We start from the raw sequence: 15,571 nt of genomic DNA, 5'->3' as shown, positions 1-15,571 counted from the left end.
ATCCTTCCGAAACTGCAACTATTAATGCAAGTGCATCGCGTTCGGCACAGGACGTCAGCCCTACTGTATTATTAAAAGAACATACCTCAGAGTTGTGACATACAAGCAGTTTTATTTAATTTATTTAATTTATTTTGCAATAACTTTGCAATAACTGTTATTTATTGTAATATTTAAATGAATGTATTGTTACAGATTAATACAACACAAAAGCACAACATTCCTCATTAGCATGTGGCTTGAAAAACAACAGCAAAGGCAAAATACAGTTATGACTACAGTTTAAGAATGGGATCTTTGAGTTAAAAATGTCACTTTCACCTGGGTTCCACTAACTAAAAGTGAAAATAACTTGCTGTATTTTTCTTTCTTTAAGATACCACTAGGTCAATTTATGTTTATATGTAGTCATAACTGCATTTTGCAGTATGAGTAAATGTTTACAGATACATCTCGGTACTGACCAGTGTTCTGCATTTATATGAGTAAAATAAAATCCTTCAAATGTAGGCTGGTTCTGCCTCAAGCAGAAAGGAGAAACTGTTTCATCACCACTGTAAGACAAGTGTGGGGAAAATACTGATCTTATTTAAGTACTTAGCAAATATCAGCTTCTGATATTCATGGAATCTTAAACTTTGGATATCTCTTTTCCCTATGGGAAAAAGTAGACCAAATTTTTACATCAGTATGCTGTAACCTTTCCTGCGTCATGATGTGTGTAGTGCATTGTAAGCAATAAAGGGTTAACTTGATTCGATTATATGGATGTAGCACACAAAGACGTTGTAAAACAATGCAAATATTTATGTGTTTTGTGTTAATTTTTTAATGGCTACTACCTTTCTCTGGCATTTTACATCTGTGTGAAAGATGATTGTATTGTTAAGCTCCAGATTCATGTCTTTCATAAGTACATACCTGCTGGCTGTATAGTAGTCAAAAATTATGACTAACTAAATTGTTCCAGAAACTATACAATACCTTTAAAATGTCACAGCATACTTGTGTGACTCTTTACTTATCCAACTTGAAATGTCAGAAACTGCAAAGCTGAATGTCAAAAGAGCGAACCTGGTAGACAAAAAAAAAGTCGACAAAGGCATGTCAACTTTGTGTGAAACACCCGTCATTTCCAGACATCTCCAACCATTATGCAGGGGGGCAAGCCCCCCTGCATCCCCCACACTCCCTGTTCATCTGAGCATCAGACAAGTGGACCTTGACATTTTAAAGGTAAACCGATAAAACACATTCAGTTTGCATTGTATTGCATACTATAATGTTTTTGCACTGCAAAATGTCAAGTAGAACAAACTTAGATGTTTACTAGTTGTTTTGTAAAGTTTTTGAAATGGTTTAAATACATTGTTTTATATCCCATATTCCTAGTCATGGGATTATTTTTGGATTAAAATGTTATTTTTGTATTGTAATCACTTAAACAAGGAGATAGTTTCTATGAGTTTTTTACTGGCTTTTGTAATTATAAGTGATCCTAATAACATTATTTTATGTCCCATATTCCTAGTCATGGGATTATTTTTAGATTAAAATGTTATTTTTGTATTTTAATCACTTAAACAAGGAAATAGTGTCTATGATTTTTTTTTACTGACTTTTGTTAATATATAAATGATCCTCAGGCAGGGTATGTCAGTTTACTATTTTATTTTTCTATTTATTGTAATTAAGTATGTCTTAATATTGAAATGTTTATAATATTTTTATTTAATCAGTAATATTTTTATCTTATTCTTTTTAAAATGTTTGAGTCCCTGTGATAGCAAATTGTATATTATTAATTTTAATAAAGATGATGACTTAATAACAAAGTGGAGTTACATTACTACCTAGCTTTTTAACTCAGCCTTCTTTAATTGACTGTATCACTTACATTTTTTAAATTCTCTTTTCTTGTTGAAGCTACATATTTGAAGAGATAGATTATGTTGCACATTTCACAGTTATATCCAGGCATACTTTCACCAAAATGACAGTCAGGGAAATATTCACTTATGCTAACTTGACGAGCATAGTAAAATGGCAAATTGTGTTGTATCTACAACTTGTAAGGTTTGGTTTAATTGGCCTGCATGCAACAGTAGACTTAAAAACTAAAATATGAAAAGTCTTGGGCATTCAGAAGCCATGGAGCTGAAACACTAGTAAGTTCTTAAAAGAAAATGCCACCTTCTCCTACAGTTTAACTCAACCCTTGGGCTATGTTTCTCCGTACAATATGCTTTCAGTATTGTGTGGATACCAGAAATTTGAATATACTTTGTAAAACATTAATTCCTTGCCTTGGAATCAAAGGAAGGGAAAACCCATCCACTTTTTTTTTTAAAGCTCAACTTCTCACATACTTTGCAAAAGAATATGTCTCCACCTGCATGACATACCACAGACACAGATAAATCTGTAGTTTACCCTGTCAGGTACTGCTGATGGGTAATTACTCCTGCTGATGTCAGGAGCTCAGCAGCTGCAATAAAAAAGGACAGAGCTGCAAAACTGTTTTCTTCTGTCTTTATTGCAGAGCAGAAGAGAAACAGTATCAGTGCACCTAGTTCGTGAGATTGGCACATACAATTCATTGTTTATAATAATGTTAACATTATATATGTAAGCATTATTCATTTATGTATTCTTTTCGATCTTGTTTTATTCACTTTCACACCTTGGCTATGTTTTGCAGATGCAATATTTGTCAAATGCCTTAATGGCCATTGTGATACCCCTGCACTGGATCTGCACTCTGTGAAATTAAGGTGTCAATAGACTGAATTTCATTTTACTGAACAGGGTGACTTTCTTATTAATTATCACTGCTTGTTCCTTAACTAGTTTATTTGTTTAAGTACTGCTTAGCTGAACTACTTAAATTGTGGTATTTCCTTGCCTGTCTCTTATTTCAACTGATTTACTTCACCTACCGCCTTTTCTGGCTTCGTATTAACATCTCTGTCTGTCTGTCTCTCTGTCTCTCTCTCTCTCTCTTTCCTTACAGTCCCTTAAACACATTCAAAGGTCCAAAAAAAAAGCCTGAAGCAACTGCCTGCATGCAAGAACACGGAGAACAGAACCCCATAGAAACCAGTAAAAGCCACTGCAAGTTCTACTTTTATCAACAGACTGTGAGCAGTGTAGGTCTATTATAATCTTCTCTCTGTGATACTCCTACTGATTCTTCTGCTGTGCACACTACTGGACCCTCCCCTTTTCCCTCCCATTTACTGTAACAAATATATCCATTTTTCCAAAGCTTTGCATTTATTTATATTCTTAGGTTCATAGGTTCATAGGTTTATACTAGGCTATCTGCCCGAGGGCATTTACAAGCCTAGCCCATAGTTTTGTGGCTTACGCCACCCCTTTAGTTTGGAGAAACTATGCCCATTATTTTGCAGTGCCTCTGTCGAGCAGAGACACTGAGGTAATCCCTGGGGTATATCTGCGATCTCCCATCCATTGGTCAAGATTCCTCTTGAACAAAGCCAGCGAGGTGCTCTGCCTCACATATACTGGGATTTTGTTCCACAGCATAGGGAGTCTTTGGGTGATGAATCTATCCCTCCAGCACGTCCTATTAATAGCTGTGTCTAGGTTTAGGTCTCCTGCCCTTGTGGCTCTAAGAGATTTCGATTTTTTGAGGTGAAGCATGTTCATCAAATCTGGGTTTGACATGGCCTTGTATGTCAGGCACAGGTCACCTCTGAGCAGGCGGTAAGCGACTGAATAGAGCTGAGTTCTTTCAGCCGGGCAGCATAAGACATATCTTTGAGACCTTTTATCCTTTGGTGAGGAACTTTGGGGCCTCTCCAGCTGCTGCAAGTGTCAGGTCAGATACATTCCTAATGGGGCATTGTACTCAATCATTGGTCTGATGAGTGATGAGTACAGGGAGACTATGACCTCCCTTGATCTAGATGTGAAACCCTTCATGATCAGGTGGGCAATGTAGAAGGTCTTCCTAACTATTTTAGCAACATGAGTGTCGAATGAAAGGTTACTGTCAACCTGGGTCCCCAGGTCCCTGATAACTTCTTCTGTGCTCAGTGGATTGCCTCTTATATGGTAGCTAGGGGTAACCTTGATTTTCCCGAAGGGTATGACTATGCATTTTTTGGCATTTAACTTTAGGCCATGGCTCTGGCATCTGTTATCCATTTCTGTGAGGCCCTTCTGAAGGATATCTGTGTCAGATGTGTTTTCGACTATGGCGCCCAGTTTGCAGTCATCTGCAAACTTGGTCAGCCATAACCCTCCTGTGTTTGCTTGTACTTCGGAGAAGTAGATGCCGAACAAGAGTGGGCTCAGGACTGAGCCCTGTGGGACACCACTTGTGACAGGCATTGAGTCCGACATGGCGCCAGCAACTCTGACCCTGTGGGTTCTGTCACTCAGCCAGTTTGCAACCCATCTTGTGACGTATGGGTTTACCTTTAGGCTGATGAGTTTTTCAATGATACCCGAGTGGGGTATTGTATCGAAGGCCTTTGCTAGGTCCAGGTAGGCTGTATGGACTGCCTTACCCTCATCAATGGCCTTGGTGACCGTTTCAAAGAAGTCAACCAAGTTTAGAAGGCATGATCTGCCTTTGACAAAGCCAAACTGGGTTTGATCCAGAGTCTGCAAATTCCCTATGTCTTTATTTATGAGATCCATTATGATCCTTTCCATGGCTTTGCAGATAAGGCTTGTCAAGCTAATGGGACGGTAACTTCCAGGTTATTTATCTTGTATAGCACATTTCTTTTATATTCTTATATTTTATTCTCCCGTTTATTGTAACAAATATATACAGTTTCCCAAAGCTTTACATTTATTTTATATTCTAGTTCCCTGATGCTCTACTAAATCTGGTTTTGAATTCACACAGATAAACAGACACCTTTGGGTACTGATATGGGCTAGCTTTTTCTCTTCTCACAGCTTTCTCCAAGTCCTGGCCCATAACCTCCACCCCTTTTCTTGTTCTCCTAACATAATTCTAGTGTAAGTTTCCTAGCCCTGTCAAACCTGTTTTCTCACAGCTTTCTCCAAGCCCTGGTTCTTTGCCCCCCCCCTTTTCTCAGTCTCCTAACATAATCTTATTGTAAGCTTCCCAGCCCTGTCAATTTTGTCTGTTCCCTCACTCTTCCTCTTGAGAGTTTACGGATTCCTCCACCTCTCCAATCACAACAGACCTAAGCCAAACTCCACCCACCTGTAGCTCTACATCACCCCAAACATCCACCCCTCCTACAATGCTCTACATAATATCTCTCCCTATAACCCCATTTGCCCTACTAATCTCTCTCTTCTCTTACCTATCTCACACTTTTTCTCAACCCTTGTCATAACTCTCACACACACTCCACTACATCTTACTATCAAGCTCACTTCCCATACTATTCATCCATCTCACATGAACTCTTTACCTCTTACCCAGTCTGTTTCTTCAAACCAAAACTGCTCTCAACCCAACCCCCCCGTACTCCCCTCTTAAATGTGGTACAGAAAATCACTGCTCTCACACAACCCAAGCTACCCTTGCCGAACAGACTGCCTCACTCTTCTGCTCCACCACATCTCTCTCTCTCACTAGCCGGCGACATCCACTCCAATATCAATCTTACCCAACCCTCCACTCAACCCACAAATTAAAAGTCCATTCGCCTTACAACACTTAATGCACAAAGCCTAAAAAACAAAATCCCTAACCTCCATGCCTGGCTCTTCCATAACCACGCCGACATTACATTACTGCCGTTTCTGAAACCTGGCTGAAAACCTATATGAAAGATAGCGAAATCCTACCACCAGGTTTCCAAATCATTCACAATGACTGACCTCCCATACCATAACTCCTTACTCCAATAAAATACCAACCTTTGCCATGCTGAAATTATAATAGGTTTACTAAAAATAAACAACCACAAGTCCATATGTATCACTACCCTCTATATTCCCCCTGGTGATAATATCAAAACTCTTGAAAACATCCTCTCCTGGTTCTCCTCCAATATAAAAAATGAAACCTATATACTCGGTCATACCAACATCAACTAGAATACTATTAACTCTGAAGCCCTGTCCCACACAATCAACCTGTACAACTTCTCCCAACTAATACAATCTCCAACCAGACCAAATAAAGATGGCACCTCTGGTACCATCATTGACTGGATCCTAACAACTCACCCAAACCTTATCACCAAAGCTGGAACATTACCTAATCCTCTCAGCAATCACCTACCAGCCTTCCCCGACCATCTCCCATCTTCACTGCATAAGGAACACCACCATATCCAAACCTGCAACCTCTCCTCTTTCAACCCTCTAACTTTCTCTGAATGCTTAAAGCATATAGACTGGTCCCCTCTAAAAACCCTTCCTCTAGATGATGCCGATTCCTACATTAACCACTCATTCCTAACCCTTGTCAATCAGTAAGCCCCCCCCCGAACCAAATGTATCAAAACCAATCCCTGCCCATGGTTATCAAAAGACACTAAACAATCATCAACTTTCCTCCACATCCTTCTGCCTCAAGCCCACCCCCACAAGCACTATAAAAAGACTTCTCCTCAAACTCAAACCCTGTTGCAATGCACCTGACAACCTTCCACCCACCTTCCTCAAACAATCTGCAGACAGTATTGCCTATCCCATCTCTACTTTTATAAATAGATCCATACAAGAATCATACATCCCTTCTATCTGGCGCCATGCTTACATCATCCCCCCTCCACAAAGGTGGCAAAAATACTGATACCACCAACTTCAGGCCTATTACCATCCTTTCCCCTCTTTCTAAAATACTAGAGAAAACAATACAAGCACAACTCATGGCACACCTAACACTAAACAATCTCCTCCCCCCTACCCAACACACGGCTTCCACCCTGGCCGCAGCACCATGACTGCCCTTCTTTCCTTTCTTGAAACCATAAACCTCAATGCGACTCAGGCAAGTTCATATCCACACTATTCCGAGATCTGTCAAAGCCCTTTGACACCATCTCATACACTCTCCTTATATCCCAACTCTCCACCTTACACCTCTTTCCCACCACTGCCTGGTTTTCCAGCTACTTATCCAACCGCATACAAGCTGTCCAATGGAAAACTTCAATTGCCCCTTCCTTCCCACACCCACAGGTGTCCCATAAGGTTCTGTTCTTGGCCCTCTTCTCTTTAACCTATTCATTAACAACTTTCACCAATCCATCCCAGTCTCATCTATCATCCATTATGCAGATGACTCAACAATCATCAGATCAGTCTTCTCCCCCTCCGTGCTCCTAGCAAAAACCCAACTAGCCTTTTCCAAAACAGAAACCTGGATGCAGTCTTAGCATCTGGCACTAAATGCAAATAAAACCAAACTAATGTTTTTTCCACTACCAAAAACTCCACTTACAAATCCACATTCACCATGCAAAGCCAAAACAACACCCTCCTTGAAATTGTTCCCAACACCAAGTTTCTTGGCATCATTATTGAAGAAGAACTAAAAACTGGCACCCACATCCACTCCACAGTCAAGAAAATCTACCAAAAGTTAGGTCTCCTCTACAGGCACAACCGCTTCCTAAGCCCCTCTACCCATCAAACTCATGCATCCACCTTCCTACTCCCCTCCCTTATGTATGGTGCCCCTCTTTTCACCAATCTCCATCTTGGCCTTTGGTCCAAACTTGAATCCTGCTGTACATGTATTACATATGTACAAGGCAATTTAAGAACAGTATATCCTAGGCACTCTACAAAAAGGAAAGCATTGCTAATGCAGAATACATAATCAATCATTGTAACAAGCTCCTGAGGTATAAAAATAGTATAAGAAATGAGTTATGTGTCAGTTAGATTTCTATTTTACTTTTAATTTGAATAGGTACTTTTTCAACAGTTAGGTAAATGTTTACAATCAGTTTGTTCACTTCTTAGCAGCAATTAAAACTGGTGTGCATTCATATTTATGTTTTGGTTGACACATACCATACAGTGCAGCTACCAAATTCATTGGTGGAATATATTTGGAGTTTTCCCAAGACAATATACAGTGCATTTATACAGGAGTTGAAATTATTCCATCCTGTAGTAAATGACTGAAACCTTTCATCTGTATAAAAACATTGCAGCTGTATGGCTTTCCTAATTCAAAGTTTTTCAAGTTCTAGTTACTATTACCATGTTTCAAAAAAAAACATTGAAAATCAGTCTGAAATCTCATTGTCATTAACATAATTTATGTTTACATTTTTGATGAAGTGGTTCTTAAATTCAGAGAAATGCAACAAAATACTAAGCAGATAAACGTGTAGCTGCAAACCATCAATAATATGCCCCTTTGGAAAAAACAGAGTAACCGCAAACTACAACATAGGAGGTAATCCCCTGAAAATCTGAAGAGGAAATAAGGAATCTAGGGACCCAAGTAGATAGTCAGCTTTCCTTTGATAACCGTGTTGCCAAAGTGGTTAGAAAATCCTTCTATGTGACCCATCTGATCACAAAAGGGTTCGCATCAAGATCTAAGGATGTAATGGTGCCCGTCTACTCTTCCCTCATCAGACCCATTATTGAGTACAATGCACCAATTGGAATGTACCTGGCTAGACATCTCCAGCAGCTGGAGAGACCACAGAGGTACCTAACCAAGAGGATTACTGGCCTCAAACAGTTGCCTTATGCAGCATGATTGAAAAAGCTAAGACTGTTCTCTGTTGCATACCGCTTTCTCAGAGGTGATCTCTGGCTAACGTACAGAGCCATGTCCAACCCAGAATTGTTGAACATGCTCCATCTTAGCAAAACCAAATCTACTTGAGCTACATGCTCTAGGGATATAAACCTCAACACAACAATGAATAGAACATAATGGAGGGATAGATTCCCTTTGCAGAGACATTCCTTACTATGGAACAGGGTCCCGATCTACATAAGACAGAGCCCCTCACTATCACTCTTCAAGAGGAACCTTGATGAGTGGATGGGTAACAGAAAGTTCACATCAGGGATCACACCAACCGCACTACTAGATAGGGGCCAAGGGTACTAGCTGCTAGTACAAGGGTCTAGGGAACTACTAAAGGGGCGGTGAATACCGCACAACGTGGCTGGGCTAATATATGCCTTTGGGCAGATAGCCCAGTACCAACTTATGAACCTATGCAAACACAAAAGAAATAAAACGGTTGCAAGAGGTACAGCTCTAAAAACATACAGTTTATTTAACTCAAACAAGGTAATCGCTTTCACCACTTTCCTGGTGGCTTCCTCAGACCATAATAGCATTCAACATATTCATTCATATGTAAGTATAATTCACTTACTTTTCATAAACTGAATTCACATGCAGCTTGCAACGTCATTCTCTCACTTTCAGTATAATCAGGTGCATGCTCCCTAATGCAGCATGCATCATTCTTCACATGCAGCTTGCAACGTCATTCTCTCACTTTCAGTATAATCAGGTGCATGCTCCCTAATGCAGCATGCATCATTCTTCACATGCAGCTTGCAACGTCATTCTCTCACTTTCAGTATAATCAGGTGCATGCTCCCTAATGCAGCATGCATCATTCTTCACATGCAGCTTGCAACGTCATTCTCTCACTTTCAGTATAATCAGGTGCATGCTCCCTAATGCAGCATGCATCATTCAAAAACAGGTCAGAGATTTCTTAAACAAACAGTACTTCTAACAATCTAAAACATGTATAGAATCTAATTCTGCTTTCTAATTACTTAGGATGCATTAAAACTACATTAAACTTCACATATATACTAAACCTAGCCAACTATATATGAACTAAATATATATATATATATAAATATTAAATGCTTTGAGATATATCTATGTCTACACGTACATGGATATATTCAATGGTATATGCATGTATATACCCATCAGATATTATAGGACATTATAAAATGGATATAATGTATTTTATTCATATATATATATATATATATATATATATATATATATATATATATATATATATATATATATATATATATATATATATATATGGTTCCACTTCATATCATCGAATTACCAATGATTTGAGATTCGATGAAATGAGTTTTCAATGAAATGAGTTTTCGACGATTTGGTCTCGATGATTTGCAATTCGATGAAATGGTAATTCGATGATATGAAGTAGAACCATATATATATATATATATATATATATATATATATATATATGTGTGTGTGTGTGTGTGTGTGTGTGAACTACATAAACTCACTATACCTCACATATATTAAGTTTGTACATGCTAAACCTACCGAACTTATTTACAATCAAATCCATTACTAAAAAACATTATTTAAAAGCATTATTGAAATATACTTGCTGTTGAAAGCCAGCACATCAAAATCTACTGCCAATCATTAGTGGACCAGTGGTCCGCTGTGGCGACCCCTAACCGGGAAAAGCTGAAAGAAAGAAAGAAACAAACAAACAAACAAACTTGCTGTTGAAAAAAATATATATAATATTAACATATTACATACAGCCTATATCTACATATGCATTGGTATATTCATGTTTATATACATTTTTATCTAAAAATGTTTTAATACCCCGTAGTGGGATGTTTAAATTTGTAGCTAGTTTTCATATAACTACACCAGTGAAAACTAGCAACAAATTTAAACATCCCACTATGGGTAAAGAATATATTTTTAAGGTTAGAGCAGACTGTATGTCAAGAAATATAGTATATATAGTGCAGTGTGATTGCTGTCAGTATTTTTATGTGGGGATGACCACTCATATGCTAGGAGAAAGAGTGAAAGAACATGTCAGTAGTATAAGGGCAGAGATTCTGTTAGTGCCTTATCGAAATATGATCTTACTAATAACATGATACATAGATTTAGATTTATGGCCATTGAAAAAGTGGACGTAGGTGACAGGTTGGGAGACATTAAGAATAAAGTAGAGAGTAGGGAGCTTAAATGGATCCTTAGATTGAGGGCAGACAAAGGGTATGGGTTGAATATAAAAGTTTGAGTTAAATCAGTTTTAGAATCTAGAGGAGTCAGAAATTAATGGAATGTAAATAGATGCTTGAGGAATATGTTGTCCTGCAGTCATTGATAGGCATGTGTACATATACATATGTGACTATACGTGCAATTATAAAAAGTACGTTTTGTAAGGTATTAAAAAAAAATTAGATAAAAATGTATATAAACATGAATATACCAATGCATATGCAGATATAGGTTGTATGTAATATGTTAATATTATATTTTTTTCAACAGCAAGTATATTTCAATAATGCTTTTAAATAATATTTTTTAGTAATGGATTTGATTATAAATAGGTTCGGTAGGTTTAGCATGTACAGACTTAATATATGTGAAGTATAGTGAGTTTATGTAGTTCATATATATATATATATATATATATATAATATATTATATGTGTTTTATAATCCTATAATATCTGATGGGTATATACACGCATATACCACTGAATATATCCACGTACATGTAGACATAGATATATCTCAAAGCATTTATTATATATATATATATATATATATATATATATATATATATATCTATAGTTGAAAATATCTTAAAGAAACAGTACCATGAATTGAATCCTCATTTTACAGAAGGAAAAATATACCTTGATACTGAAGTAGATATCAATGTACTGACCTATGTCATAGAAAAACACCATTATAGGGCCAGATTCCAAAAAAAAGGTGCTCTCAGTGTAAGTCTGCCCTGATTCTGAAAGGCTGGCTCTTAGTGTTAAGTGACTTATTTCATTGTCAGGCCTATCTATAAACAGGTTTGCTCTGGGGCCAGATTCCAAAACACCTACTCTCAGCCTGCTCTCAGTGTAAGTGGCCACTTACATTAAGAGCAAGGCTTTTGGAATTGGACCCTTAGTTTCATGTTGTACTGATGACCTAAAAAAACTACATTTTCCTTAAAAATGGCCCACAGGGGCAGCTAGCCTAGTACTTACCTATGAACTTATATGTTAAGCATAAGTTGTGTTCAGCTTATAAGGGCTCCTCATGATGAATTATGGAAAGCAATAATAACTCCGGGGATAGTGGCTTTACATATAAAACTAGAACCACTTTAAGGATGAAATTTATTTGCCAATCTATGGTTAGGAATTGTAACAAAATACCTTTGACAATAAGGCAAAATAGCAAATAACATATTTTAACAAATCATTTGGTTTACACAATTAACCAAGAGTCAGCATTTTAAAAGGTCTGATGGCTGATACTCTATATCAATAAATTATGTAAACTATATAAGTTTTTCTCATGGAGAAAACACTGTTATAATATAATAATTCAGGTAATGTCTATGAAGGCACTTGTACCAGCTTGTTGAGCATAAACATGTTGTGTGGCTTCATAATATTTCCTGTAGACAGGGAAAGAACATGGGAGACATTCATAAATCATTACTAGGTTAATGATGCTAAGGGACCCAAGTCATGCTTCCTAAACGGGATCAAACCCTGCACCTTCAGTTTATAAGGTACGCACCTTAACCATTATGCCAACTGGCATTACATTGCAAGGATACTTTGAAGATTAAGAAGAACTTTGCTGAAAGTTAGGCAAAAATAACTCCATGGTTAATCTACTGTCTTAAGGCTTTGGATGGACAGGTTTCCCTAAAAATAGCTCACTAGTGTATAATGCAGAATATTTGATTTCTAATAATAATTTGTATTCTGGTGCTCTTGCTGTTATACTACAGTACATTTACAGTGGAATATTATGACTAAGAATAATGCTCAACAAGAACAACTTAATATTTGCTGAATGTTAAAAAACTGAGATTGTCCGAAAAGGGCATGGGCTATGACACAATACTTTTAAAACATATATAACAATGCTTGCAATGCACACAAATGAAAATGCCTATTTAAGAACAATCAGATTTTCAGATGTCCACGATGGGCTGTGTTAAACCATTTGGCATGCCTCACCTGCAAAGCTCATGTTTCTTTTGTTTTATTTGAAATTAATGTGTTTCACTTAATACCATCACATAATTATGGTAATTATGGAGTTCTGAGGAAAGTTATAATGATTTTTGTTCTTCTGAAAATGTATCAGAGCTTTTGTTAGCTTCATGCATTTTTTAAAATAAAGTTGTCCAAAGCATGACAGCACACAGGTATTCCAGACAAGTGGACAATGTCAGGCAGGAAAATAAATGAACTGGATCAGAGATTTGTTTCTCAACTGAAAATTTCAGATCAAAAGCAAAGTACATTATATTGGCATCATGTAATATTAATGTGATGTGCTTAATATGTAATCTCATTGATCTTATCCCTAAAGTGCAAACATGTCAGGCAAGTACATTTAAAATGTCAATGACTTCTATAATGTTTTAAATCCTTGCTTACAAAATTACAGAATTTACAGAATTACAGACTGGAAGGCTTTCTATCCAGATGAATTGCAATACATTTCCATGGTACAAATGACAGAGCAACAACAGACGCACGTACATGAGTAATGATATCTTGTTACAGAGTTTTTACGTGGAGTATTTTCACTCTGTGACACAGAAGCTGATAGCATTACTTATAACATCTTATGACAGATGAGATACATAGCAACCAGAGAAAACTGCTCTGATTAAGGTGTGTGTTTAGTGATACTTTCTGCAAAATCTATGTCACCTAGTAGGTATGGCTACATTGCAGAAGATTTGATGCAATATTCTCACATTTATTTAACATTCAGTTACCAAGTGACTAAGTAAGCACATTGCTTGTTTTCAGGTATGACCTGGGGGAATACAGAACAATGGCAACCAAAAAGTTATTATGCTGACAAATGACATAGGCATTTACTAAAGAAGATTCAAACAATGCCATAAGTTGTGCATTCATTACTTTGTCATAAGCCAGACTTCCTTCAGGCAGACTAATGCTGCACTAAGCTGAAAAAAACTCATTTGTTACTTTTTTCACATATTATAATGAGTTGCTTAATTTATTGATTGATTTATTGACTCATTGATTTTGCTGACTGGTTGGAGTAATACAGAAAAAATGCCTCCTCTGCAGTTTTCTAAGAAGAGCTGTATGATGAATTGCAGTTTGAAGTTGTCTGTTTCAGACTACTTCTGATTTATTTATTTATTTATTTTTTTGTTAATGTGTTGTTGAACCTCAGAAGTGGTCTGTCCATCAGTAATACACCATGGTCCCTTCTTCCACTAGTTCACAACTTTGGCTTGCCTCTGAACTCTGAACACACACACACACACACACACACACACACACACACACACACACACACACACACACACACACACACACACGCGTATGCACACACACACACACACACACACACACACACACACACACACACACACACACACACACACACACACACACACACACGCGCACACACACACACACGCACACACACGCACACACAAACTGACCAGTAAGTGTAGTGCAGTGCTTTGTACGTCTTTGTGAAGTGTACTAAGAACAGGAGGCCTGGGATTTATAGGTATATGTAAAATATCTCCAAGACTCTCCCTTTTCCTAGTCTTTAATCTTTGATATTTTTAAGTCTGTTGCATCTTCACAATTTCCCTTTGTTTGAGATACATCATTTGTTTATGTAATCTTTTTAAATGCTGGACTTTTAAAGGACCCTCATGGTCATTAGCCTAGTATATACCTATGAACTTGTATACTTATTAAGCAAATAAACTGTTTTCCCATTTTTTTCTGTAAAAATAAAACAGGATTCCAGAACTGTGACTATATGAATAATGGAAAAACATGTGATTTCAGGGGTATGGCAATTTAAGCCAAAACTTTCATTTATCATAATATGTATTTCCTGTCATGTCTACTTGTAAAATTATTTTTTCACTTTATTCTGTCCTATGCACTTAGAATCTTTTTTTTTTTTTTTTTTTTGCTTATAGGTATACTTAATTAATTGTATCACTACTCTAATTTCAACTCAGGAAAATTGATTTTCATTTTTAATAACCATAACTTAGTGTCCCTGTTCATAGTCATATAACAAGGTACTTTTAGAAGGATAAGAGATGGTACTGTGTTACATTGTGTAGTCCTGGATTTTAATTAGTCCAGGCAACACTGGTACGTTGTGAAACAAATGGTATTGAGGTTAACCAGGCCACTGCTTTGAGGTTACTTCTGAAGGGATACATTTACCTTTAGTGTAACAACCCATTAATTGTATGAAAAAAAAAACATCTTCCAGTGCCAAATACTGTCTTATGCTGGGACTATAAATGTAGAAACAGTGGGTAGGGATGTATGGTCAATAAAATAAAGTGCTTGGCAGTTGACAAGGAAAAGTTAAGACATAATTCCTTCAGGAAATTCAAAATATTATCTTGCCAAAAGTTTGTGGGTGACAGGCAATTAATTTTATCCTGTTCTGATAAACACTTTCACATTTCTACCTACATATGTGGTGTTAATTTTGCTGTTTAGTATAACTAACACTGAGTGTCCATTGTATTTTACATAGAAACTTGGGTGGACTCTGCCAATTTATTTATTAA

General features: G+C 37.0%; 1 protein-coding gene across 1 annotated transcript in view; it reads left to right on the top strand.

Annotated features, from left to right (window-relative positions):
* The window catches only part of PTGS2 (prostaglandin-endoperoxide synthase 2), a 12,357-nt gene extending 10,603 nt beyond the window's left edge, over positions 1-1,754 (top strand). The window contains exon 10 of the mRNA XM_044085319.1: positions 1-1,754. This exon is cut by the window's left edge and continues 312 nt beyond it. Within this exon, the coding sequence (XP_043941254.1) occupies positions 1-98 (98 nt within the window). The 3' untranslated portion in view covers positions 99-1,754.
* Positions 1,755-15,571: the final 13,817 nt, after the last annotated feature.

The sequence above is a fragment of the Protopterus annectens genome, chromosome 10.part0, assembly GCF_019279795.1.
Source record: "Protopterus annectens isolate FY-2018-M chromosome 10.part0, PAN1.0, whole genome shotgun sequence".
Taxonomy (NCBI): Eukaryota; Metazoa; Chordata; order Ceratodontiformes; family Protopteridae; genus Protopterus; species Protopterus annectens.
The sequence above is the reverse complement of the archived record's forward strand: the minus strand, read 5'-3'. Positions and strand labels throughout refer to the sequence as shown.